This window comes from Prenolepis imparis, unplaced genomic scaffold (genome assembly GCF_030444845.1).
Source record: "Prenolepis imparis isolate NDT839.2.m4 unplaced genomic scaffold, iyPreImpa1.0 SCAF_10, whole genome shotgun sequence".
NCBI classification, from domain to species: domain Eukaryota; kingdom Metazoa; phylum Arthropoda; class Insecta; order Hymenoptera; family Formicidae; genus Prenolepis; species Prenolepis imparis.
The window spans coordinates 14567863-14595710 of NW_028141168.1; the positions used below are offsets into that span (position 1 = coordinate 14567863).

Here is a 27848-nt window from a genome sequence, read left to right on the forward strand (position 1 = left end):
TCGATAAATTGTACTAATTGACCAGAGTGCCCTCGACTGTCACGCGAATCTATAGTACACAGGTACTAACGACAAGTGTATACTACCATACGGTTCTTTAAATCGTAAATAGATACTGTACTCTCATTTCGCCATCATATGTTTTTTAATTAACAGTTAGTGAAATTATCGTCATCTTTATTTATGATATTTCATGAAACTGTGTGTATGGAATAATTTATGGTGTATAACACGAGAAACAATTTTTCTTTCTTTTTAATTGGAATTTGTGTAAATTGTATATCTATCTATTACTATAAGTTTGACTTTTCCTTCCCCCCCTTTAGTCACGTATATTGTAATAAAAAAAAAACAGAAGATATTCGGTTTTATTTTTGCGCTCTTATAAGAACAAACAAAAATGTACATTAACATAGGATATAATATAAAGAAATATATCAATAAAATAGGCTGGCACATAAAACACACGCTCGTGTATACATTTTTTCTGATAAATGATAAACGTGAATATAAAACGGAACATTGATCCTGTTAGCACACAACGCGACGCATACATCTACATTTATATATGTATATATATAATATAAAACGTTGGCGAAAACACAAGATATTATATATATAAATATGTAAAATTATATTAGTATAGAGCAATAGTGTAGTACAAGAAGAAGACTATTCATTTCATTTTCTTCTTGTATACACTCCGGAACGATTATAGGATTACATCAATATGTAGATAGTCGTTAAAGAAAATTAACGCGGATTTAATTTAGTAATTTCAATTTGTCCCGATAATTTTTGTACGTTATTGTAGGATATAATTTTAGAGGGAAAAAAAACCGTAATCAGTGAAAAATAAGGAAGATAAGATGGTGCGTTTTTGCACTGTATGGCTGTATTATTTAATTCTGCTACCTTGCCGAACGCTTATGGCAAGCCATGTTGGTAAAACTAAGAAACAGACATAATTACAGAAATATATAGTTTATTGTAATAATTTGTACAATATTATATGATTACAAAAATAAAGTGTACCAACATTGAACTAAAATTAAATATGTGCTATACTTTGAAACTTACTATTATTCAGTAAAGACCGCAACGAAGTTTGTGATCCAAAGTAAGAAAGCACAGTCCCAAAATCCATATATTTCAAAGCTTACATTGTCCGCTCCATTAAAAAGTATATTTAAAAAAAACTATAATTATAATTACATAATGCATTTGTAATTATACGAGTATTTCTAGAAATATATCTCATTTTCTCTTCTTTATTAAGTATCCAAAATATATAATCTTAATATTTTAATATACTTTAAATAAAGTAAAATAAGTGCTAAAACACTATCTGCCCCAAAAAATTTAGAATTAAAAAGCATACTAGAAAATAAGAAAATGAGGAAAAAATGAAAAGATTAAATTACTAGAAAGGACGCCTTGTATATATTGATAGATATTTCATGTATGTATAAGAAAGTTATAATACAAACAGATTTGCGAATTATATTAATTGTGACAAATTTGTTTTATTTATAGATATTTTAGATCTCATATTTGATATACATTATTTAAAAATTCTGAAATATTATGTATAATTCTTTTAATGAATAATTCATATACAATTTATACGAGGAATGCGAGATATTTTTTTCTATATAATCATTAAAGTATTTTATCCAATGTACTGTAAAAGCTCCTGGTTTGAATTTAGTATATAGTTTGGTAAAATGACTACACACACAGCTGTATTTTTCATTTTATATTTAATTATGTAAATGTATCTTTCAATTGATAAATTTAATATTCGAAATGGAAGTCAAAGTAAGATTGATCAAAATTATTAATACGAATATATCCATCTTCTCCACCTGTAGAATAACTACGACCATTGGGATGAAAAGCGAGAGAATTAATGGGACCAAAGTGCCCTTTCAGACGTGCAAATTCTTCCTCGAACACTAGATGAAAGAATCGTGAATCAAATTTGCCTTGTCGTGCGGATGTTGTAGTGACATCCATAGCGTCTTGACCACCACCGAGAACCACCTGTAGAAAAATATTTACTTAACAGATTGTAACGTTCGCGAGAAATTTATATTTCCTAATTGCAATTATACTAATTTCTATTTTATTTTTCCAGAATTCCAAGATGTATATAATAGATAGCTGAAATACAAATCTCTTACATGATCGAAAATTGGCGATATTGTGGCAGAATTTACGGGCCTCTCCGTCTTATATGTCTTCAATAACACCAAGGATTCGCTATCAAAAAGTTTTGCCGTGTGATCCTTAGACGCGGTTACAAACATGGTGCCATCTTTGTTACATTGCATGTCATTTATCTGTGATTTGTGACCCTTGACACTGGACAACTTCTTCCCTGTCTGTAAGTATCACAAACAATATACCAAACTATCATCAGATATTTCCCTAATCATTATCACTGTAACGTATAGACACTTGCCCTCACATCCCAGAGATTAATCTCGCCATCCTCGTGACCTGTAATAATAGTCTCGTCCTGGGCACCCCATAATAGAGCAGATATTCTAGGACCATTGACGGAGATTCTAGAGATCGCATCTTCCTGCGATAATGTAGAATCGACATTTCGTACATCCATAATAAACATCTCGCACTGATGACCCAAGGCTTTATCGGTGGAGAATACAGCAAGGTTTGCTGAAAAACTGAAACCGCACGCTCTTACGGAACTGTTTGTGCTCAACTGACCTATCTCCTTGCCTAAACAACAATCGTGTAAAGACACATTTATACATACGTTGTATATACAAGTCAAATATTATGTCCATTTTTTTACAAACCAGTTTGACAGTCCCACACTCTCAGCGTATTGTCACCGCTGCCAGATAATAATCGTGTGGTGTCCCAGTTGACATCGATGCACCATACGGAACCGTTGTGGCCGTTGAAAGTCCCAAGACGTTCTCCGTTCAGGGCGTACCAGACATTAGGCTGCTTATCCTTACTAGCGGAGAACACCAAATCTCCTTCTCTATTGTATTTTATCTTGGTGATGGCACGCTCGTGCCCGTGCAACATCAAGGGTTTCTGCGACAAACAATTTCCTTTATACATATCTATGTATCTACATACCGGTACATACGTGGGAAAAAGATTGACAAATGTATGTCATATTAAGGTTATATTATCACATGTTTCATTAGCCTTGGTTCAACGCGGATTTCATTCAAAGATGATGATAAATATATATTAACGAAAGATTGAAGTAAACTAACCATTTCGGTGACGTTTTACTCAATTTTACTCTTGATTTTAGTCGATTTTTTACTATCTTCTGACACAAGTATCAATTCACCGAAGAAGATCGCGATTGATGTGAGCAAAATTTCGCCGCATTCCCGATTGGTCATCGAATAGAGAATTCCTAGAATCCGCATCGGCGATTCGCTCTAGGGAAAAAGATACCTTCGCTCTGATTGGACGACAGAAAAATTCGCAATCGAGTACGAAGTGTCACATCTAGATCTATTCGTTGCATCAAGGTGCCTTTTCATGCTGACGCTGGACGCTCATTTTTAGCGTCAAAAGACGTCACGTGACCAAAAATAGAGATATCAATTCGTCAATTTTGGTCACGTGACGTCTTTTGCCGCTAAAAATGAGCGTCGAGCGTCGAGCGTCAGCATGAAAAGGCACCTACAGGGTTTTATACAGCTGTGAACACATACGTGCACAAGTGTATTCGGCGTGTTGCATAGATCGTATCGATGTGATCAAATGTGGTTGTGTGTGATTTGATTTGTAGAGGAAAAAGCTCGTCGAACTCGAAGCAAAATAAAGTTACTTTAAAGCAAACGTTTGCGTATCACAAAACGTACCGCAATGTAGTTGCACGTGACGAATTCAGGTAAAGAAGCAGAATTTTTCCATTTTAATCACTTGCGCATTTTTTTTTTACACGTGCTTTTATAAAATGTATCGTGTACTCTATGCAGCATCTCGCTTTATGTCAAACTTATCCTCGAAATATATAATACTGAAATATTATATATATATATATATATATATACTATATGAGATTAAATATGGGATTCTTTTCAGATTCTTCTGTTGAATTCTAAAACTCACTAATCTGTGTAAAATGGGTGAACAGCAGCATTGCAAGATGTCTCGTATTGAATCGTGTAAGGTTCGGCAGCAAAATGAATTACAAGTTTTGAAGGTAAAATATATTTAAAGACTGTCTAATGCAAATCTATACTTTTTCCAATCTACATTGTATTTTTTTTCTTTAATGACTATATTATCGTTTATAACAGTCCATTTTTGGTGATGAATTACGTGATTTGAGGAAGAATAAGAATAAAAAAAAATGGCAACCCCTGGACATTGTTGTTACCTTGACACCGCAAAAAGGTATGTCTGGACCAGCGGAAGTCTATGCACAAATAGATTTGCACATTATATGCAGCGACAAATATCCTGATGAGTAAGTTTTATATATTGATCTTCCAAATAACAATAACAATTTATTTCCAAATATAAATTTACATTCTGTCCCTCCCCTCCATTTATATATAATTTATTATGATATTTTAGAATACCAACTATTCAATTACAAGATAGCAGAGGTTTGTCTCATCAACAAGTGGCAATTTTATCATCTGAGCTTGAGGACTTGGCAGAAAAAATAAAGGGAGAAGTTATGATCTTTGAATTAAGTCAACATGTTCAAAAATACTTGCATGAGCATAATAAACCAGGTTATAGTAGTTTTTATGAAGAAATGGTATCAAGAAAGCGGGAGAGAATAGAGTATGAGATGCAGGAAAAACAAATGAAAGAAGATAAAGAAAGACAGGTTTGAATTTACATTTCTGTGTGTATATATGTGTACGTGTATTGATATATACACGTTACAAATTCATTTAATTTATTTTATTACTAGATATTGCAAGATGCCATACAGAAACGTCAAGAAGCTCTAAAAGCTGAAATACGTGATCGGAAAGAAACAATTCGACTAGCCACAGACTCCGATACTGTATTTAGATCCATACCATCATCTCCGCACGAAAGAGGGACAAGTCGCTTTAGACGCAGATGCGTTAGCACGTCGGAGAGTTCCGAAGGATCGCTATGCGAGCATAGGGGTACCAAGCTCATACATTTTGACAGCAACAAAGGCGAGAGGCAAGTACATCGAGGAAAATGCTTGGGTCACAGTGCGAAAGGTTCTGTGGTATACGCCGGCGTGGATATGACCACTGGAGAATTATTGGCTATCACAGAGTGGACATTAAAATGCGCAGTGTCGAATGAACGTAATCCTACTCAAGAAGCTATCGATATACAACACGCCATGAAACAAATCGCCAGCTTGGAACAAGAACTCAATCATTTGTACAAACTGCATCACCCGAATCTTGTACATTATTTAAATATGAAATATCTACAAACTAACAACAATATAGTAATTTACGTACTACAAGAATTTGTGGTATGTAAAAAAATATATATATATATATTTTCCAATAGTGTACATGTGTATATACAATATGCATATATTTTTTACAAAGCTATAAGAATATAGTTTTCTCAATTGTAATATCGATTGTGTGTAAAAGTAGGTTGGAACCACATGCTCGGTCTTCTTGATGGCAAACATTCCAATCGACATCGATACATTGAGATATTTAGCAACTGGTGTTCTAGAGGCGTTACGATATCTTCACGAAAATAATGTGGTACATAAAGATTTACGCGACACCAGTGTTTATATAGACCGCATGGGTGTTGTAAGATTATCCGATTACTCTTTAGATAAGAGATTATCGGACATGTATCATTCAAACTCCTTAGCAAAGGCTGAACACGATTTTCCAACAATTCAAGGCCGAGGAGGCAAAAAGGCAGATATATACAGATTTGGAATATTATTGCTTTCATTGTTAAAAGGAACTATTATATCTGGAGATGAAATCGATTTAACAGAAATCTCACAGGTAGATATTCTTTGTGCAATGTATGTAATAGTGACAACCGATAGATATATATGTCATCCTGAATTAAATAATTTTTTTTCCAGCTTCACCTGAGAGATTTTATTTCAAAGTGTCTTATCAGCGATGAGAGGATGCGTTGGTCCGCAGAACAATTATATCAGCATAGTTTTATAAGAACGCCGTTAGAACGAGGTTTATCTCCAGCACCAGTCCACGATGAAAAAGAGAAAGATTTAGAGCCGGAAGAGCCGGATAACGATATTCGATTGCATTTGCCATCGATGGATGGACAATCGCGAATACAAAACGAATTTGAAGTTTTAAAATGGTTGGGAAAAGGAGCCTTTGGCGACGTCCTGAAGGTGCGAAATAAATTAGACGGTGGGATCTATGCTATCAAACGAATAGAACTGAATCCGAAAAATAAACAACTGAATAAGAAGATTACACGCGAAGTGAAATTGCTCTCTAGAATGAATCACGAGAATGTGGTACGTTATTATAATTCATGGATCGAAAGTGCTACCCTGGACGATTCCGTCAGACATAATCAGATTACACCAGTTACCTCATCTTCGGATAGAACGGCCACTACACAGGACAAAATAGACATAGTCAATGTAAGTATACTATCCATAATAACATTGCTCTTATCAAAAATAAAGTTACAACGATGTCTTACTTTATAGTTCTTACTTATAGTTAAACTTATAAAAATTTTGAAATTAATATTAATATTAAATAATTATAATATTAAATTAAATTAATAAATTTGAAATTAATATTAAATTAATATTAATTTAATTAAATTAGTAATATCAAACTTGTGCTGTATAAATGTAATTTGAATTTTTTTTAGCAACTGGAAAGTGATGAAATAGAAAAGTTTGCTCCACCTTTACGCGACGTTGAATGGAATATATCGTACGAATCTCGAGCAAATGTTGCTGATAGTGATGATGATAACAGCGATACCTCAATCGATTCTGATAGCGGAGAACATTGCTTTTTGTAAGACAGCTTTTTTTCTAAAATATATAGAAAATAAATATCATTAAATTTTCATTATTTTAATATCATTAAATATCATAAATATTATTTTCTAAAATCATAAAATTCTATAATTAATATTTTGATTTAACTTATTGGTTCTTTGTTTTGTATATATTTATATATTTTAAAAAAACAATATATTGTACAAAAAAATTTGTTTTTTAAAAAAACATTAATACAAGTTATATCTTTCACAGAATGCGAACCTTACTATATATTGATGAGTCTTCTGATAGTATCGAGTTTGAGAGAGATGGTATATCACAAAAATCCGCAGTAACGCCGGATGTTTCAAAAAATGATGCTAAAGACATTGAATCCACTAATGAAGACGTAACCGTAAAAGAAATACAATTTATGTACATACAAATGGAATTTTGTGAGAAAAGTACATTGAGAACTGCCATAGATAATGGTTTATACGAAGACGAGGAACGCGTCTGGAGATTATTTCGAGAAATTGTAGAAGGTTTAGCGCATATTCATCAACAGGGTATGATACATAGAGATTTGAAACCCGTAAACATCTTTCTCGATAGTAATGATTACGTCAAGATAGGAGATTTTGGATTAGCCACGACTAATATATTATCGACCTTAGTCCAGACCATTGATGCTGACAAAGAGTCACAATTCGAGAAAGGTACGAGTATCTCTGTATAGCTCTTTATTAATGACAAATTAATCAACTTTACACATGTCTTATACAATTTATATCATCTCTAGGTGGAAGTTTTGACATAGAGGAATTGGGATCTCTTACCGGTCAAGTCGGTACAGCTTTATACGTAGCTCCTGAACTTTCTGCGAAAACTGCCAAAGCGATCTACAATCAAAAGGTGGATATCTACAGTTTGGGAATCATCTTCTTCGAAATGACGAACAAGTCGTTAACCACCGGAATGGAACGCGTAAAGGTTTTATTGAACCTGCGCTCCAAAGAGATCGTCTTTCCTTCCGACATAGTGGAAGCAGATAGGCCACATCAAGTTCATATTATACGGTAAAAGATTAAATTTGACAGAAGAATATAGATAAATTCGCTTTAAATTGTCGAGGAAACGACGCGACGACTAAACTAGTTCTTTTTATCGTCAGCTGGCTGCTGAATCACGATCCAAGTCAACGTCCCACCGCTCAAGAACTGCTCTCCTCCGCGTATTTGCCGCCACCTCTGTTAGAAGAGACGGAATTGCAAGAGATGGTGCGCCATACGCTATCCAATAGTCAAAGTAAAGCATACAAATATTTAGTGGCATCGTGTTTCACGCAAGACGTTGTGCCGGCCGATGATATTACTTATGACATGAATTTGCCCGCTAGGGGAAGCGTTCTTTCCTCAAAAAAGCAAGTTCTGCAGGAAAACGTGAAGCAAAAGATCGTCGAGATATTTCAAAAGCACGGCGGGATATGTCTCACGACTCCGTTGCTGATGCCCAAAACCGTTCAGCATTCCAACTTCACCGAGCACAGCGTGAAACTGATGACGCGAACCGGTAGCATCGTTTCTATTCCGCACGATCTTCGTACTCCCTTCGCACGATACATTGTGTGGAATAATATTTCGCACATTCGACGATACGCTATTGAACGTGTCTTCAGAGATAAAAAGGTATGTATACATCTTGAGAGATCTTATAAGTAGTCTTTTTGAGATTTAATCTCATGGTATCTAAAACGATGCGTTTAGCGAAATAAATTTACGAATAAGAATAATGAAACCTATACATGAATAATCGCAAATTATTGTTAGGTTCGAGGATTTCATCCGAGAGAATTGTATGAATGCGCTTTCGACATCATTAGTCCTACAGACAACTTAATGACCGAGGCTGAACTGATTTTCATTATATGGGAGATCTTTAACGAATTACCGCAGATCCGGGAATATAATTTCATTGTGCGTTTGAATCACACGTCACTGTTGCAAGCCGTACTGATGTACTGCGGCGTGGAGAAGGACAAGTATCAGGATATATATTCCATACTGCAGGACGCTCGCGATGGAAAATTAACGAAATTCCAAGTACAAACGCATTTGATAAGCTTGTGCCTTACCGATCAAGCTATGGAAACGCTTTTTAATTTACTCGAAACGGAAAGCTCCGTTGCGAAGATCTCCAGTGTCTTAAGAACAATAACGAAAAGAAAAGGGGATGTCGCGGGCTTAGCTAAAGAAGGCCTGAAAGATATAGAGGCTGTAATATCTAACATAGAAGATTTGGGTGTCAAGGTAATACAATATATATATATACATGTTTATACACAATTTGCGTCAACTGTGTTCGCATAAATTTGTATCTCGTTACAGTGGCCTATTACCATCGTACCTTTATTAACGTATAACGTACAACAATATAGCGGTATGATATATCAGATAACTTGCGAATTAAAACATAGACGAAAGCGAGGTGGTCAGGATGTCATAGCCGCGGGTGGTCGATATGACAAGATGCTGATGTCATTCAGAAAGGTCTTAGAACGCATCAGAACGGCGAATAAGGAAACGAAGCAATACGGCGTCGGTATCAGTATATCATTGGACAAATTGGTATCCGCCGTTACCGAAGCGTGCGAGAATCTGAATGGTGAGAATAGATGCGGCTGCATCGACGTGGCCGTCTGTTGCGAGAGTCCAGAAAGCGAGGGAAGAAGGGAAAGAGAGATTATTAATGTACTGCGAGAAATCTGGTCATTAGGATTGAAAGTAACGATACTGGATCTATGTACTATGGAAGAAATATTAGAGTACTGCCGAGAAAATTCTATAAGTCATATAGTATTGTTAAGAAACGGCACTTTAAGGGTGCAAACGTGGGAGAGAGATCGATTCCAAGAGAAGAAGTGGAACACGATACAGGACATCGCCGAATACTTGCAACGACAGTCGGAAGCCACATTGCCGATATTAAATAGATCTGAGAGTAAAGTGAGCGCGAATGATATATCGATAGCACCGAGTAATCCGGTCAATGCTAATATCAATTTCATTCTTTCCGAGCGTGACAAACTATCCGGAAGCGGTAGAAGAAATTTTAAAAATACCATACTAGCACAAATGTCATCCTACTTGCAAAGAATATCGCATAAAGTTCCTGTACAAATCTTTGCACTCTTTTTGGAAATGTCCGTAATAAGAACGATAATCAGTTTTCTTGAAATCGACGAGGAAGAACAGATATTTCAAAAAAGTATTCAAATCGTGATAGACAAGTGAGTAATTAATATATATATATATTTTTTTTTTATATACTATGTAAATAACGAATAAATATTGTGTTAACAAGGTGTTTGTGTGTAAAATCTTAAATATAATATATAAATATATTATATGTAAACAAATATATATATTTTTTACAGACATCCACGGCATAAGAAGTATATTAAAGACATATGTGAGAAAATGAAGGAATTGCGGAATGAAAAATCAAAGCCTGTAGAGATACTTTATAGTTTAATAGATAGTGCATACGTGACCCTCTTATAAGTGATATTATCGAAATCGAAGAATATATTTTTTTATAGTAATCATATGAAATCATTGAGATGATGAATGATTAGAATGTATGTTATCCATGTAAGACTAAATACTTAAGCATTTTTTGTACTACATTATATATATTTGTAAGTGTAAAACGTTTAATAAATAAAATTATATGTCTTATAATTAAGACATGTATAACAATTTAAAATGTATATAGATTTTAATTCGAAGCTTAAATGCAGGAGCGACATAAAACTTATACAAAAATCAAGCATAATTATTTTTGTTTCAGTCAGGTATTATTATAGGATGAAAATATATTTAGGAGAAATATGCGTAATCTCGGGGTATATTTTTCTATAAAAAAGTATTTTATTCTTTACCATATATGAGGAATAATTTCTAAGATTAAACTTATGGCACGGAAATAATTTTTCTCAGAATTTGATTTATATATGAATATGAATACCGTAATTTTTTGACATATACGAATATATATATATATATATAATTTACAAATTATATATTTTACACATATACATATCTCTTTTATCGCCATATTTTCAATGTTCAATTTTACAAAGTCGTTTGTTTTAGCTCATTATTTCAAATATCAATCTTGGAAGAAACAAATATTAAAAATTGAACGAGATATTGGACGATTAATGTCAAGTTGAACAGTTTGAGTTATTTAGTTGCTGATTATTACAATCCATAATAATACAGAATGCAATAGATTTCTAGGATTATATATATATTGTAGATATATTTTATTCGTATTAATCTCTTTTTTTTATTTCTCCTTAATGAAAGCCACGAGCATATGTTGCTTCCTATTTAAATCCATTATTACTCGCACAACCCTTCTCGAATCAATACGACTTTACTATATATGACAACGACGCGCGGGTATCTTGGAGACATGCGTGCGTTTTCCGCTAGAATATACGACTATTCTAATTTTAGAAAACGGCCTATTCTAGAGTAACACATTTATCTCCGACATCGAAACTTAATCAAAAAGAGTCGGCAGAGATATCGTAAAGTTTTCTAAATGGACGGTGTACCGCTTTAATGCATTTAATACCAATCGTGTTTTATTGCAATAGAGAACATCGACGAAATAATTTTGACAAGCATGCATTCTGTACGGTTGCTGTCAGGATATGATATGCCGACAGTGGGACTTGGAACATGGCAGGTAAGATGATATCAGAATATGATTTATAATAAAGTAACGATGCGTGTATCATTAATTATTTTCTAGCACTATATCGCTAAATTCATTATTATATATGTAACTTTCCCTCTTCTCAGGCTAAACCGGAAGAGATCGAAACTGCTGTGAGCACCGCTTTGGAATGCGGCTACAGGCATATCGATACAGCGTCAAATTATAATAATGAAGAGGCGATCGGGAAAGCCTTAAAAAAATGGTTTGAAGAAGGTGGTTCTAGAGAGGAACTTTTTATCACGACGAAGGTAACGTATCGGTGAGAATTCGATATCAAATATTAATATATTACAATGCTGGTCGCATTGTTTTATTCCGACAGTTGCCTTGTAATGCTTTCAGTTGCCTCACTATGGCAATCGACCGTCCGACGTGGAAAAATTCATCAAGTTGTCATTGGAGAAGCTCGGATTGGATTACTTAGACATGTACCTTGTTCATTTGCCATTTACATTTAAGTTTGACGAAAAGACCGGCGCTGCAGCGACCCATGAAGATGGAAGTTACATACTAGACTTTGATACGGATCCTGTGTCAGTATGGAAGGTGTGTGTCTAAGATCAATTGATCTAAAATATTATGTTACGTTATAGATTTCTGAAAAAGAGAAATCGAGATTATTATTTTGCAGGAAATGGAGGAACAAGTTAAATCAGGGCATACTAGATCCATAGGTTTGAGCAACTTTAACGAGGAGCAAATTACGACTATATGGGAAAACGCACAGATTAAACCAAGTAATCTACAGGTAAGGCATACCTTTTATTTCTATAAAAATTCGTCTGTTCAATAAATTTTAAAAAAATGTGATTTAACAGGTGGAATTACATGCGTATATGCAGCAGAGATCAATTCGAGATTTGTGCAAAAAGCACAATATTATTATAACTGGTTACAGTCCGTTGGGCTCTCCAGCTGCAAAGACGCACTTTAAGACAAAATATAAATACACTTTAGAAAAATCTCCCGACTTATTGACCCATCCGATTATACAAGACATCGCCGCGAGACAAAAAAAGACAACGGCGCAAATCTTATTACGTTATTTACTGCAACTGGGCATCGTAATTATTCCTAAGAGCTCGTCTCCCGAAAGAATCAAGTCAAATATGGATTTATTCGATTTTGCCTTAACAGAGGATGATATGAAAGTCTTGAGTAGTTTAGATAAAGGTGCTAATGGGAGAATTTTTAACTTCTTATTCTTTAAAGGGTAAGTTAAAATATAGATATTATTTTAGAGAGATATATATATTATTTGGCAAATGTGTATTTAAAAAGAAAATCCAAATATTCTATAATATATATAAAAATCATACGTATAATATAATATTTAGAAATGGTATAAAACTCTAAACTTTGTCAGTTTTTAAAAATATTCTTCGAAAAAGAAATGTATAATTTATTAAATTTTGCACAGCTATATAAATATATTGTATGTAATAAATTATTATCTGTTTCAGAGTTCAAGATCATCCTCAATATCCATTTAAGAACGAACTTCCATAATTGTAAATTAACACACGGTCATTAGTTTTTTATTAAAATAGTTGAAAAGGAATTATGTAACATACGCAACAAAAGTATAACGTTATACGTACGCATTATACATTAAAAACGTTTTCGTCGTTTTGTTCTCTTCAATGCAATCTGTACAACATTTTACGTTGCAAACGATGCTGCAGTTCACCACGACGTATCATTGTATGTATGACTTTGTAAATAGCACGTTCCGGAAATGATTGTTTAAGAAAATCTTTCACTATATTTTGCTCAGACACTTGATGTCCGATAGGAAATCTGCTTTTCAATTGTTTTTCGATGCGCGACAATATTTCATGATCCTCTTCTGAGGTAAATCCTTCGGCTCCTACGATACACATGTAATATAAATAATATTTACATACGCAAAGTAGTTATTGTATTTTCTTTGAGCTATATATATATAAAATATAATTTATGATATATTTGTAATTGAAAATATACATAAACTAGAAATTATTCAAATTTTATATTTTCAAAGTTTATATTTTATATAGCTCTAAATATACAGCTCAAACGGAAAAAGAAAGTGAAGCAATATTTCTTATCTGAGCAAGATAATGTAATATTAATCTTCTTTTGATTTTATCAATTTGTAACATACCTGCTAATGATCCAGACATTGCTGCTTCTAACGTAGACACTTGGAAGAGCCTTAGAGCTTCGTTAACGTGAAGTTCAATAGCAAAGGGTTGCATCTGCATTTTGGCCAGTGCTTCGGAGATTCGTATGACAGCCTCAAGCTGCCGGACTGTTATAGGTATAGACAATCTTTTCTCAGAATCTTTCTCATGTTCTCTTGTACCAGTTCTCATCATTACGTAACGATTTTTTAATTTTTCTCCCGCCTCTGCGCTGAGTCTTGGACCACAACGACTATATTACAAGAAAAAAAAAAATAATAATAATAGAAACACATGGTACATTTTATCTAAAGTTTATATATATGTTTGTACGATTAAACGATAAGACATGTGGCAAACTTACGTTCTGCAATAATTAATATATTTCTTGAGAATGTGTACAGGTATCTCCCCCTCTACCGATTGTTCTGTGATCTGACCAGCATTACAATGAATGTTCATAACGTGTTTGGCCAGTGTTATGTCTCTGTTGTGTTCGTGCTCATCTTTAACAATAAATATCGTATCGAAACGGGACAGTATCGTCGGCATGAAATCTATGTTCTCTTCTCCTTTGATATCGTCCCAACGACCAAAGACCGAATTTGCTGCCGCTAACACAGAGCAACGCGTATTTAGAGTCGTCGTTATCCCCGCTTTCGCTATAGAGATCGTTTGTTGCTCCATAGCCTCGTGTATCGCCACTCTATCGTCCTCCTTCATCTTGTCGAACTCGTCTATGCAGACAATCCCACCATCCGCGAGCACCATTGCACCGCCCTCCATGACGAAATTTCTCTGAAAGCGGCGATATTTGTCACCGTATTAGAAAGTAATTTTTTTCGCTGTATTTGAGAAAGTTTTATTCTTAACAAAAATGCAAACTTACAGTCACTGGATCTCTCGATACGGACGCTGTCAAACCAGCCGCGGAGCTACCCTTTCCCGATGTATAAACAGCTATAGGGGCGACTTTTTCAACAAATTTCAATAACTGCGATTTGGCAGTACCTGGATCACCCAGCATCAAGACGTTGATATCACCTCTCCTACATAAACCGTCCGGCATCAGTTTTCTGGATCCACCGAATAATAAACACGCGATAGCTTTCTTGATGTCTACCGCACCAAAAATACTGGGAGCTATGCTCTTCGCGATTCTCTCATATAGATTAGGATCCGCCGCTAAACGGGTGAAAAGATCCTCTTCTTCGGACGACACAGGTGGCTGAGTTCCTGTGTTAAGAAACACGACGATAAATCATCAAAATCACACAAATCGTTAATCGATATTTTTTTATTCCTTCTTAGATTTATATTATTATGCCATATTATTACCAATGTTTGTATTTTCTCCATCTACAGTGATACCAAGAACTCGAATATACGGAGCTCGAACGCCTACTAATGCCTTCTCTCTGCCTGCACTTTTGCCGCCTGTTTTAGATACCTTTTTAATGGAATATATCCCAAGAATCAAAACCCTATTACCAGGCACAATTCTGTCGCATAAGTACCGATCGCAATATAATTGCAAATGCCTAGGCATTTCACCCTGCGGTATATGATCTGGTAACTCTTGAAGCTTTAATACTTGAAAATCCACGCAACGGCATTTATCCGGCATTATAAAGAAAGGATCTAGAGGACATCTTGGTCGACCTGCTTGTTCCCTGGTAAGAAATAGATGAAAATTTACAATATAGAAATGTTATATATAAACAAGCAACAAAATACTTTGTGAAAAGAATACTACTTACGTAGAACACTTCCTAGGTAATGCGTATCCTTCCAAACCTGGCTTGATAGGAATATTGACTTGAGTAACTTTGCAAGAGCGACATTGTATTGCAATTTTTGTTGCCTTTGCTCTGATACCAGATGCAGAAACAATTATACCAGGAATTTTAACAAGCTTGGAAACAATATCTGGCTGTAATAGTAAAGAACTGTTGTATTTAATTATATCTATCGCACATTTTGTATTTTAAACACTCTGCTTAATATATATCATTAATATATTATATCTCATTTATTCCTGTCTAAATTTATAACAGATATGGACTTTAATGTTTCTTCTTCGTATTGAATTCTATCTCATTTTACCTTCATTCCTCTCAACAAGGTTGAATGAGCATCCGAGCATAACAACACCTGAATATCTTCCACTTTTTCTTCACCTTCCGGTCGCGGTGATGTAAGTTCGTCCGCAACATCTTTCGCAGCCTCCTCTAGAATCGGTAAATACTCTGTTGGGAGCTTTTGGATCTTCTCTGCGAGAGACTCGTCGAAAGCTGCCAGATCTTCCAAATTAATCTCCAGCCAGTATTGACCAAGATTGTAATTACGTTTTAGAGTATCCCTGATCGTACCAGATGAAATGCATTAGATCGATATAAAAGGATCAGGCGTAAGCATAAGATATCAAAAGAATTAACACCTTAAACAATTTACTTACCGATATTTGTAGTTGAAGTTACCCTCGTGAAACTGTCGAATGAATTCCTTAAACTTCTTCTTCGAGTGCTGGAGATTTACCCGATTCTCGTCGGCGTCGTCAACCGCAAAGTTGTCCGAGAAAAACACTCCCGGGTCGTCGAAGCCTTCCATGTCGTCACGCGAGTATTTGTTTAAATTAGAAAGACGGAGCAAAAATGCAATCACAATAATCAACAAGTATGTCGCGTCGCGGAAAACTTTGCCTTTCGGCGGGAAACTTTCAAGGTAAACTTTAAAGGCCGATACAGAACGACCGATCGATCGAGGGCGATATTTCATGAATAAGGGCTAGTCTACAATAGAGTCGTAAGGTCGTAAACGTAAAAAATTGACCAATCACAGTTGAATTCGAGGAGAATAATCGACTGTGATTGGTCAATTTCTTACGTTTACGACCTTACAACTCTATTGTAGACTAGGCTTAAATCATGTCATCGCATGATTGGTTATTGAATACAGAATTTTTCAAGTCCCCCGAAAATGTTTCTATTCGATGACCAATCGGAAAGCTCCCTTATGAGCAGCATCAGCCAATAGGAAACTTGCATTATTTACAAAAAAAAGATGCAATCTAACTTCTCATCTATACGTTCTATATATATAGTACTCTCACCTACGTAAAAATATTCGATTTCGACGAGGGATGAGATAAAAGTGTGCAACAATGTGTGAACGCGATGGATAAAAGGATTTTCATCGTAATTGTAAAATAATAAATCTGCGTCGTTAAAATTTGTTGTCAATTCTTCCGAATATAGAATTAAACTGTCTCTAATCTCGAGTGCAAATACTATGACCCGTGTATTGGAAATACGTTTCTTATCTTCTTCCTAAGTCTGGTGCAATTTGGAGTAATAAACGTATCCTGACACGGCAGCTTAAAAAAAAGATGTGATGCAAGAGAGGAGGATCAGGAAGCTAGATCAGATGTGCAAAATGTGGCGAGAAACACTTGTATATCTTTATGTCAAATCGGCCCATATGTATTTGTCATGTGTGTATATGTGTGTTACACATACTTGTGTATATACAATATCGAGCGAAATATATCTTTAACTCTTTAAATATACTGACAGATTTTTCTGATAGCTTGCTGTTCGATGCATTTTCTTTCACTTATTCATCCGATTCGATATTTCGTAAAACGCGAGAAATTCTCGACGTGTCGATTAATTTAATGGACTAATCCAACGCAAGAATGTCACTCGACATATTAATATTTCGACAAGATGATATTTCTAATCGATATTCTGTGTTGACAGGTGCACGATAATGCAATCATCCTAAAGTCAGAGTGATTGTCGCAATGAGTTAATTGGCGGAACATGCTCGTCTGTTGCTCGTCTGTTGCCATTTTCGTGAAGTGATAAGTCATGCCCGGAGAACCATCAGCGACAACTGGAAATAAATCCAGTGGCAAGGCAAAGAGGATATCCATACCTCGTGTGCAAAGCAGTACCGATACAGAGCTACAGTCGCAACAGAGCGGTTCGACTCCCTTGCAACCCACTGCGTTGCACTATGTCAGTTTTCGCTCGGAATTAGAGGACAGCTCGATCCCCGCAGCCTTGCGATGCCGCTTATATGATCTCTTTCAACAAATCGAAAAGGAATTTGAAATGTTGTATACTGAAAATCTTGGATGTAAGTATCTCTATTATACTTTATAATCACCCAACACACATTAAATAAATTAATGCTATTGTGTTTCGTTCACAGTGCAAGAAAAGATTGACATCCTAAATGAGAGACTCGAAAGGGAGTGTTATGGATCAGGTGAACGCAGTTTACCTCCTGGAGATCTTACAGATTATCCAGAAACGAAAAATCTTTCCAAACAGAAATGTAAGGCAGTATTACAATATTATCTTAATATGACATATATAAAAAGATATGTACTCTTTAAGTCACATATATAATATGTGAAAAAATATTTTAAAAGAGATATTCATTAAATTAAATCAAAATTAAATCTATTCTCGTGTACACTTAGACTTCGCAACAAATAAAAATTGAAAAATATAAAAGTATTATATAGTAGTTAAAATTTATCAATAATATGCGCAATCATATCATTAGTTATTGAGTCTAATAATATGGTCTTTTTTTTTATTTCTAGCAGCAGGTACAAACTCGGCGCAAAAGATCAAAACTTCTCACAAATTAAAAGCCCAGACTAGTAAAATAGTATCGAGCTTTAAAACTCCATCTATGACGTGCACTATGCAAAGAGAATACGTGGGTCACCGAGACGGTGTATGGGAGATATCCGTGAGCAGATCGGCACAACCTATCGTAGCAACTGCTTCTGCCGATCACACAGCACGTATATGGGCGATAGACAGCGGCCGATGTTTATTACAATATATCGGTCATAGCGGATCCGTGAATTCCGTACGATTCCATCCAAATCGAGAGCTGGCATTATCGGCGAGTGGCGACGGTTCCGCTCACGTGTGGCAGGCAGCCGTCGACTGGGATATCCCGAAAAGAGTACCATCGTTGGAAGAACTTCCAGTAGCTAGCTCCGAACGATCTGCCACGACTAATCTAATTAGTAATAACGACGAGCAAGAGGATCCCCCGACTCTGAGAACACCGATACGAGAACTGCTGGGCCATTCGAGCGTCGTGATGGCTGCGGATTGGCTCTTCGGCGCCGAACAATTGGTTACAGCCTCTTGGGATAGAACGGCGAATCTATACGACACGGAAACCGGAGAAATTATACACACACTATGCGGACACGATCAGGAATTGACTCATGTGTCGACTCATCATACTCAAAGATTGTGCGTTACGTCCAGCAGGGACAACACGTTCCGATTATGGGATTTTAGAGAACCGATACACTCGGTCTCGGTGTTTCAAGGTCATACAGAGTATGTGTTATTGATATTAGCGCTAATTTATAGACTTATCTATAACAATAAATAAATAGGATTAATATTTGACATGTCTCTTTTACAGAACAGTAACATCTGCAATCTTCACAAGGGAAGATAAAATTGTATCTGGTTCGGATGATAGAAGTGTTAAAGTATGGGAACTACGTAATATACGCAGTCCATTAGCAACAATACGCGGGGATAGCGCTGCTAACAGACTGTCAGTTTCTAGTACCGGGGTAGTGGCAATACCACATGATAATAGACAGATACGTTTGTTTGATTTAAGTGGTCAACGGTTAGCAAGATTACCTAGAACTAGTAGACAGGTAAGATACATATACCTATATGTATTTTGCATATTTTTATATTTATGTAAAATTTGTCTTTCTAATCAGATAGTTGAATAAATAATATTACGTTTTATTTAAATATATTAATGCCGACTAAAAGTTTAATTGCTGAAACTATAGGAAGTTGTGCAGTTATTATAAGTAATGTTAAACTTTTATATAAATGTTCATTTATTGCATTTAAATATAATAGGAATAGACTTTTAAACATATTTCGCGGTTTTTCAAATGTTACATAGTTTAATTATTATATATAGAAATCACATAACATGATTGAATTTCTTCTTTCATTCTTGATATTATAAATATATCTCATTAAACAAAAAAGAAAAATAACAATTTTGTTTTGTAGGGTCATCGTAGAATGGTATGCTCTGTTGCCTGGTTGGAAGATAATAGCGTATGTAACTTATTTTCTTGTGGTTTTGATAGACTAGTATTAGGTTGGAGTGTTCTTCCCGTCAAAGATGCTTAAACATCAAAAACTGTGTAAGATTTTATATCAGACACTTTATGTCATGTTAATGCGATATTGGGAATATTTAGGTGCAATTTAGGAATGGAAGTACATATGTAACTATACAGCAAAAATCCAGCAATTAATCCAATCAAAGAGCCTCCCTTTCCACTCTTGCAGACAACTGCAATAAATAACCAAAAAATATATATGTTATATGTATTATATCTAAACAATTTATCAAAGAGATAAATTATAAATAGAATGTGCGATTTTAAAGTTACAATAAAAACTGTGAACATGTCTTATGTACATTTTTTTAAAATAGATTCTTACCCGAGTATGCAGTGAAGAGACATAAAACAGTGTAACCTTGGATAAGGAAGTAATATGGACCCGAGGCTATATGTCTCCACACTATTCCCAAAAATCCCAATAATTTTCCGCAACCTCCAACTATTAGAGCACAACTTAAATCTCTTACACTATATTTGTATGGTTTTTGACCAATGATAAACCATTTTAATTCCGTTACTAGAACAACTGTACATATAAATGCTGCAAAGGCGAATGCTGTATGTAACAGCACACTGTAAAAATTACAATAATCTTGTAACGTATCATTATAGATCAAATCCGTTTGTGATGCGTTTAATTCTGTTTTGCTTATCTCGCAGGAAAACCAAGCTCTGAACGATTCGGCTAGCCATAATATTATAACTAATTTCCAATACGATTTAAAATTGCTGTTGTACAAGAGATGTCTGTAAGCTGGTTTTTCTATCAAAATAAGATCTACAAAAACTATAACAGGATCGTATTCGATGTATTTGTCAGCTAACAAGCCACACTTCTCCTAAAATATATTATAATTGATATAGTAAAAAATTGAAATAGTATACAATGTAAGTATATGGATTCATAATGTTCCACTTACGCATTTTAAGATTTTAAGAACACTAGGACAGTATCTCCTAAAAAGCTCTTTGCATTCAGCTCCACAATTTATACAAATGTACATTTAGACAAAGACTCTTTGAAATATCTGAAATAAATAACGAATAAATTTGAACCATGAATAACATTAATCGAGATATAAAAAATAGATTTAATTAAAATAATTTTTATTGTTTATTATTATATTATTATGCTTTCAGTCAATCTAAGAAGATTAGTTGAAGATTAGATAAGTTGAATTGCCTCTAAAACGAGATGAGTCACATAATTATAAATTGATGATAATTTGCAATACATAATATCTTCTACATCTACAATTGATTTATAGCTATTATCTATTAGAAAGCTTTAGACTGAAATAATATTTCAATTTTCAGTTATCAATGCAGTTCCTGCTATCTACAGCAAGATATTAACAAGTATTTACTTGGAGAGATAAAGTTCTAATATTTGTGCATATATAGTACACTTGATTACCTTGCCTTATAGATTTATCATCTGACATCATCTTATTAATAACATAATGAGAGTTTATATAATAAGCTAGCTATATATAAGTTGTGTAATGTTATACAAAGATAAGATAGATTGGTGTGAAGGGAAGACAAGCTAGTGGTGGGATAAAAGCATTAGCATATAAGTCTGGCAACATAAAAAGTAAAAAGCAGTCTTGTTTCGACGTTCATTCAAGTCGCATCGAATATGACATCAAATTTAAGTGTACTTTTGCCAACAGGGCAAAAAATGCCCATTCTGGGATTTGGAACTTGGAACGTAAGTTTACAAAAGAGCAATTTATAGTATGCAAAATCCAAACAAACTGATGTGTGTGTTTAAACTAAAAATATGGTCGTGTTTTAAATCAAAAATATATAATGTAAATAAAATTTAAATAAAAAATTATGTTAAATGTTAAGAAAATAAATATTTATTTTTATTACAATGAAGGCAACTGGAGAAGAGTTAGAAATAGCTCTCGATGCAGCTTTGGAAGCAGGATACAGGCATATTGATACAGCAACAGTATACGAAAACGAACGTGCAATTGGCAATGTTTTAAAAAAATGGTTTGATTCTGGCAAAATGAAACGCTCTGATTTGTTTATTGTGACAAAGGTTTGTTATAATGACAAATATTAAATTTTGATACAATAAATACGATTAATACAATATATAAGAATATCTTTAGATATATATATATAATCATATATAAAAAAATATAAAATTTTATTTATATAAATATATGTTTAATAAAAAACTAGTTACCACCGACTGGCAGTAGACCCAAAGATATTGAAAAATGGCTCAAGCAATCGCTTGAAAACTTGCAAATAAGTTATGTCGATTTGTATCTGGTGCATGTTCCTTTTGGATTTGAGGATGTTGGACAAGATTTACATCCACGTAATGAGAAAGGAGAAATCAGAATCGATGTAAATACAGATCATTTACATATATGGGCTGTGATGGAGAAACAAGTGGAGGAAAAGCGTACCAAAGCAATTGGATTGTCAAATTTCAATATCCGTCAAATAGAAAAGATTTTAAAACATGCCAAATTACCTGTCTCAAATTTGCAGATAGAATTGCATTTGTATTTTCAGCAGAAGGAATTGGTACATAAATCTTATATTTCTCTTAAATATATTTCTGTAATCATAAAATTCTATAATTACAAGACACATGTCGATTTCAGGTAAAGTTTTGTCAACATAACAATATTGTTGTGACTGCCTATTCTCCGTTGGGTACGCGTGGATTTCTCAAGAAGATGGGAAAGGCAGATGCTGTGCCAAATTTATTAGAAAACTCTGTCGTATTAGAAATTGCACAAAAGTATCAAAAAACTCCTGCTCAAGTACTGCTAAAATTTATTACTGAAAAAAACATAGTAGCAATACCGAAGAGCTCAACTCCTTCAAGAATTAAAGAAAATATCCAACTATTTGATTGGGAACTAAAAACTGAAGATGTGAACAAATTAAATTCACTTGACCTTGGAGAATCTGCACGCATTTGTGATTTTCGTTTTTTCACAGGTGTTGAAAAGCATCCTGAATTTCCTTTCTAATATATATGTATTATGTTTATCTATTATATCTTATTTTTATATATCTCATTACATTTTTCATATATATTATGAGATAATGTAAAGAGAATGTTATTATATTTTATATATATATATATAAATCTTAATAAACAACAAAAACAGTATACTCAATATATAAAATAAACTTTAATATATTAAAAAGATTCTTGTCATTATTACATGTAATTATTTTTGTCCTAATGCAAAAAATATTCATATAAATATTTATATAAAATATAAAATAATTGTGTGTGTGTGTACTAATTTTATGTATAAAATGTAATACCGATTATAACCTATACAGCTTTTCTATCTAGCACAAATAACGAAAATATGTCAAGTATGGCTATATTTGCTTATATTTCAAAATGTAGGTTGCTTTCACATTACCTACTTTCATTTCGATTATTTTGTCAGCATACTCAGCATCTTTTCGTCGTCGTTAACAAGATATTCCAACTTGAGTTATCTCGCACACATTTTACATCTAAATCGTTTTTTAAGTACTTGATAATATTAAATTATTACTTCTGTATGATAAGCACGTATCCACGTGTATTCAGATAACAGTAACAGGTAAATAATTTATTTTCACAATAAATTAATCATTAAATGAAGAAATGTCTACATGATAATATCACTTTTCCATATCTATCGAGATACGATAGAAGAGATCAAATACGTCTCCAGTGGTAAAGACGATGATAAGGTTATATCCTCCATGATCTCTTTCGTTAAAATCCTGCAATGCGAGATACGTCTGGGAAATAAATGACAATTTCGAGCTATATTATAATTATCATGATTTACATATATTTTATAAGCTATAATAATTGTGTGTAGAATACATTGCATATATTATTAAAATAGAATATTTACAGATATAATTAGAGATTAAAATCGCGCGACAAATCGACATTCGATCTGTCGAATCTCAAAAGAATCGGAATTTTTTCATAAATTGATGTATCAAATTTTACTTTACATATCCATTTGTTGACAAGACATGTCGAATTATCGTTTTTAACATTTGGTAAATTATTGTTTTATACAGCATATAGAGCTAACGCGATTGAAAAATAAATATACTTTAATTTAATATTTATCTCTAATAACAGAATCTATTTGAAATAGATGATAATATAAGGAACATTTTTTTTTTTCTAATAATCTTCGGCTTGTTTGTTAGATACAACTACAAAATGACTACACACTCACATTGTCACATAATTATACAATGTTATATGCATTCAAGAATACTACATTCACTGAAAACTTATTTTTAAAGTACATTTCGCTGTAAGTAAACTGTGCGCTTATCAGCTTCGCATTGCAAATATTACAGGCAGAATTAAAATTAATAATACATTTAATGCCGTGCATTTAAGTAATATTCTGTGGATCGTGTGTCGTCAGAGAGCAATTACGCTCTCTCTTCCTGCTCCTACACCAATCCACTTGACTGTAACAAAAAATAGATTCTTCTATATCTAATTCTAACAGAAATTTCTTAATATGGATACATGATGCTATGTAAACATACCTGGCACATCTAAGTATTCTTCTATAATTTGGATGTATTTATGTGCATTAGGTGGCAATTTATCTAAGGAACGTACACCATCGGTAGCGGATTGCCAACCTTCGATTGTCTTATATACAACTTCAACCTTTGCTAATTCAGAAGTACTGCTTGGAAAATAATCTATGTCCTTTCCGTTTAACCGATATCCAACGCACACTTTTATCTCTGGTAATGTATCCAAGATATCAAGTTTTGTTAAGCATATAGATGTATATCTGAAATGAGAAAACAATGATTAATATATATTATGTCAGCATAATAATAATGCAACAATTTATTATATCATCAAGCAGCCATTGGAAGTAAAGATACAACTTTCATATAATGTGATACATTTTTTTTACATACCCATTAACTAAAGTTGTAAACTTTAACAGCGGCAAATCGAGCCACCCGCATCGTCTCTTTCGCTTTGTGGTTACGCCGATTTCGTGGCCTCTTTTCTGCAATAATTCTCCAGTAGAATCTAAAAGTTCTGTGGGAAATGGCCCGTCACCAACTCTGGTGGTATAGGCTTTTACGACACCGATTATCTCGCCGATTGTGCTAGGAGGTAAACCAAGACCAGTTAATACCCCGCCGATGCTGCAGTTCGAACTCGTCACATATGGATAAGTTCCAAAGTCAATATCCAACATTGCTGCATTAGCACCCTCCACCAAAACCTTTTTACCATCCTTTAAAGCCTGATGCAAATATTGCACCGTCTCCTTCACGTACGGCCTTATACGTTCAGCATATCTGGAAAAGAATCGTAATTATAAATCATATATTATAAAAATCCATATATTTAAATCTTGTAAAACAACATGATCTTTCATAAAACACTCGTTATACATACTCCTTGTAACGTTCCAATTCGGTTTTAACATCGACATGTAAAGCAGGAAACATTTTTTGATACGATGTCACTAAAGTGTTAAACTTCTGGGAGAGCTTATCAAAGTCACCGAGAATATCTCCGATTCTTAGCCCATTCCTCGCAGCTTTGCTCGAATACGTCGGTCCTATCCCTTTCTTCGTAGTTCCCAGTGACTGCGTACCTTTCTCCAATTCTTGCAATCCATCGACCTGTTGGTGAAAATCAAACACTATATGTGCCCGATCTGATATTACAAGCCTGTCCTCCCAGTTCTCGAGCCCTTTAGACTCATTCTTTTCCAATTCATCAAACAGACCAGGCAGGTGAATCACTACTCCATTGCCTGTGAACAGAAGAAAAAAGAGATGGCAAATATGAATAATTATATATACGATCTGCAGTGTATTTATCAGAATTATTGAGATAACAATATTCGGGTAACTCTTTATACTTTATATCAAGAGACAATAGAATAACCCATGTATAAATAAGTGGAATAATTGTTTTGTATATTAATCTTGGTTTCTCATGTATATTTATTTTGCTAAATTGTTTCTTTTATATTAAATTATTTATTTCTTTTATTTATTTCTTTTATATTAAATTAATCACTAAAATCATCATAGATACATGTTACTATTTCGCAAGTGCAAATCAGAATATTTATTTTATTCGTTGACTTGAAGAGGTCATTACCTATTACGGATTTGCATCTGGGATTGATTATTCCACTAGGCAGAAGGTGAAAGTCGAATTCGGCACCTTCTACAACTACAGTATGCCCTGCATTATTTCCTCCCTGTGAAATGATATTAATGCTTGAAGAAACAGGGCTTGCCTATGACAGGCTTATTTATGACAGGAAAGATTGTATTGTAATTTTAATTACATTGAATCAAAATACACAAGGGATCAAAAGTATACAAAAATATTTACCATCTATATTCTATCTATTACAAATAAAAAAATACACAAAAAAGGAATAAAAAAAGAAAGAACTATATAAAATCTTCTTCGAATACATATAGATAGTTGTGTCACAAGTTGTATTTAAAAAAATGGAATGTTAATTTATAAGAAGTAATTCTCTCTCCGATACATTTAATATTATTTCTTTCATAGGAATATAAACATGCACAGACTGAGATTACATAAATCTCAATTTTCTCTTAAATTAATATATATCGAATCATTATTCATAAATTCTGCAATTCACAAATATTCATAAATTCATTAATTCTGTGTAATTATCGCGTGTATATATGAGATAAATATCCTTGTTACGAACAAGAGATAAAGACAGATCCGGTTATTTATCGCGCTGTTTAAGCCACACAAAGATACGCTGCATGATAATTTTATGATTTTATGAATTTTGTGTGTATATATATATATATAAGAGCTATCAATTATATAATCTCAGGTACCAGGCTATAACTGCCGAAGATGTTTGTTATACCCACAGGTCAGGTGACGCGCGCGCGCGTTATTTCTAAAAATAAAACAAAAAAAAAAGGAAAGTAGACACGACTACAAACAATCGTTCGTGAGATGATATGAATATTTTAAGATTTTAAGGAATACACTCTTCAGCATTTCCCGGAGCACACGCGAGTTCTTCGACAGCAGCTAACCTAATCTTCGGATGTGTCAGTCTCTCTCGGACGTAAAAGGAACGAAATAAACGCGAAATCGAAATCTTCAGGCTCATGTTGACTAAGCACGAGGTTTACGAGGAGAGGACGAGGAGTCGTTGGAGGTTTTTCGTAACGGGAGAACCAAGAGGCGGGAAACGCGTCGACGTCGAGGACGATCCGTCGTACCTGACACCTGCAAACGACGTCAGCGTCCATCGCCAGCATGTCCACGACTTTTCCCTTGCCCTCGTCGCCCCATTGCGCGCCGAGGACCACCGTGACCTTGGATATGGAGCCGCCGGACATCCGTTGTTTCTTCCTCGGCGAGACCGGGCCGCCGTTGCCGTTCGCCTGCTGCATATCCTCCGGGGGAGAATAAACACGTCTCTGCGGATTTTACGAATTTACGAGGAGTACGAGGTGGTCGCCAAGTGCGCGCCGGCGCTCCAACAGAGTCACGCGGAAAGAACCTCTTCCGTCCTGCTTCTTCTTCCGTCCTCGCTCGGCGGCGAACAGCTGACGCGACAGAAATCGGCCGGAACGAGATCGGGGGCGAGTCGCCGCTTTTGATCTCCGATCTCCTCGATACTTC

General features: G+C 34.3%; 8 protein-coding genes across 20 annotated transcripts; 4 read left to right on the top strand and 4 right to left on the bottom strand.

The window, feature by feature from the left end:
• Positions 1-968: 968 nt before the first annotated feature.
• Positions 969-3396, bottom strand: Eif3i (eukaryotic translation initiation factor 3 subunit I). Its single transcript, XM_083048809.1, has 5 exons — positions 3264-3396; positions 2829-3075; positions 2468-2748; positions 2187-2387; positions 969-2046 (listed from the first exon to the last, which is right to left on the bottom strand). The coding sequence occupies exons 1-5, from the start codon at positions 3264-3266 to the stop codon at positions 1798-1800; spliced, it is 981 nt and encodes a 326-aa protein (XP_082904935.1). The 5' UTR covers positions 3267-3396; the 3' UTR covers positions 969-1797.
• Positions 3397-3677: 281 nt separating this feature from the next.
• On the top strand, positions 3678-10651 carry Gcn2 (eukaryotic translation initiation factor 2 alpha kinase Gcn2). The gene is made up of 14 exons (XM_083048077.1): positions 3678-3895; positions 4090-4210; positions 4308-4477; positions 4588-4849; positions 4937-5488; positions 5619-5993; positions 6077-6613; positions 6853-7004; positions 7244-7689; positions 7773-8049; positions 8145-8658; positions 8800-9279; positions 9358-10259; positions 10407-10651. Exons 2-14 carry the CDS (start codon positions 4130-4132, stop codon positions 10531-10533), a joined length of 4875 nt encoding a protein of 1624 aa, XP_082904203.1. The 5' UTR covers positions 3678-3895; positions 4090-4129; the 3' UTR covers positions 10534-10651.
• Positions 10652-11590: 939 nt separating this feature from the next.
• Positions 11591-14466, top strand: LOC145942218 (aldo-keto reductase family 1 member A1). Of its 2 annotated transcripts, XR_014426338.1 has the most exons (7): positions 11591-11731; positions 11848-12012; positions 12107-12310; positions 12396-12512; positions 12583-12977; positions 13228-13468; positions 13926-14466. XR_014426338.1 is itself a non-coding variant. In XM_083048720.1 (6 exons), the coding sequence occupies exons 1-6, from the start codon at positions 11669-11671 to the stop codon at positions 13271-13273; spliced, it is 990 nt and encodes a 329-aa protein (XP_082904846.1). In that variant the 5' UTR covers positions 11591-11668; the 3' UTR covers positions 13274-14466. The 2 variants fall into 2 exon arrangements, 1 of the variants encoding a protein (XP_082904846.1); XM_083048720.1 differs by having other exon boundaries at positions 13228-14466.
• Positions 12233-16651, bottom strand: LOC145942214 (DNA replication licensing factor Mcm5). 2 transcript variants are annotated; one of them, XM_083048709.1, is made up of 9 exons: positions 16388-16616; positions 16036-16291; positions 15690-15862; positions 15268-15602; positions 14819-15165; positions 14294-14727; positions 13911-14182; positions 13366-13634; positions 12233-12361 (listed from the first exon to the last, which is right to left on the bottom strand). In XM_083048709.1, exons 1-8 carry the CDS (start codon positions 16537-16539, stop codon positions 13405-13407), a joined length of 2199 nt encoding a protein of 732 aa, XP_082904835.1. In that variant the 5' UTR covers positions 16540-16616; the 3' UTR covers positions 12233-12361; positions 13366-13404. The 2 variants fall into 2 exon arrangements, with proteins under 2 accessions (XP_082904835.1, XP_082904834.1); XM_083048708.1 differs by lacking the exon at positions 12233-12361 and having other exon boundaries at positions 12508-13634; positions 16388-16651.
• Positions 16652-17020: 369 nt separating this feature from the next.
• Positions 17021-20434, top strand: Wdr37 (WD repeat domain 37). 7 transcript variants are annotated; one of them, XM_083048710.1, is made up of 6 exons: positions 17021-17422; positions 17691-18072; positions 18148-18273; positions 18548-19310; positions 19399-19645; positions 20022-20434. In XM_083048710.1, exons 2-6 carry the CDS (start codon positions 17802-17804, stop codon positions 20142-20144), a joined length of 1530 nt encoding a protein of 509 aa, XP_082904836.1. In that variant the 5' UTR covers positions 17021-17422; positions 17691-17801; the 3' UTR covers positions 20145-20434. The 7 variants fall into 7 exon arrangements, with proteins under 7 accessions (XP_082904836.1, XP_082904843.1, XP_082904837.1 ...); XM_083048717.1 differs by having other exon boundaries at positions 18551-19310; XM_083048711.1 differs by having other exon boundaries at positions 17021-17382.
• Arv1 (ACAT-related protein required for viability 1) lies at positions 20172-23863 on the bottom strand. 5 transcript variants are annotated; one of them, XM_083048724.1, is made up of 5 exons: positions 23701-23863; positions 22647-22733; positions 21064-21171; positions 20463-20982; positions 20172-20310 (listed from the first exon to the last, which is right to left on the bottom strand). In XM_083048724.1, exons 3-5 carry the CDS (start codon positions 21145-21147, stop codon positions 20186-20188), a joined length of 729 nt encoding a protein of 242 aa, XP_082904850.1. In that variant the 5' UTR covers positions 21148-21171; positions 22647-22733; positions 23701-23863; the 3' UTR covers positions 20172-20185. The 5 variants fall into 5 exon arrangements, with proteins under 5 accessions (XP_082904850.1, XP_082904848.1, XP_082904849.1 ...); XM_083048722.1 differs by having other exon boundaries at positions 23567-23863; XM_083048723.1 differs by having other exon boundaries at positions 23563-23863.
• Positions 21666-23334, top strand: LOC145942220 (aldo-keto reductase family 1 member A1-A). The gene is made up of 4 exons (XM_083048721.1): positions 21666-21857; positions 22032-22199; positions 22346-22699; positions 22780-23334. The coding sequence occupies exons 1-4, from the start codon at positions 21786-21788 to the stop codon at positions 23152-23154; spliced, it is 969 nt and encodes a 322-aa protein (XP_082904847.1). The 5' UTR covers positions 21666-21785; the 3' UTR covers positions 23155-23334.
• Positions 23864-24337: 474 nt separating the features above from the next.
• On the bottom strand, positions 24338-27832 carry Adss (adenylosuccinate synthetase). The gene is made up of 6 exons (XM_083048719.1): positions 27443-27832; positions 26316-26418; positions 25599-25962; positions 25106-25498; positions 24716-24972; positions 24338-24634 (listed from the first exon to the last, which is right to left on the bottom strand). Exons 1-6 carry the CDS (start codon positions 27614-27616, stop codon positions 24585-24587), a joined length of 1341 nt encoding a protein of 446 aa, XP_082904845.1. The 5' UTR covers positions 27617-27832; the 3' UTR covers positions 24338-24584.
• Between the last annotated feature and the right edge of the window lie 16 nt (positions 27833-27848).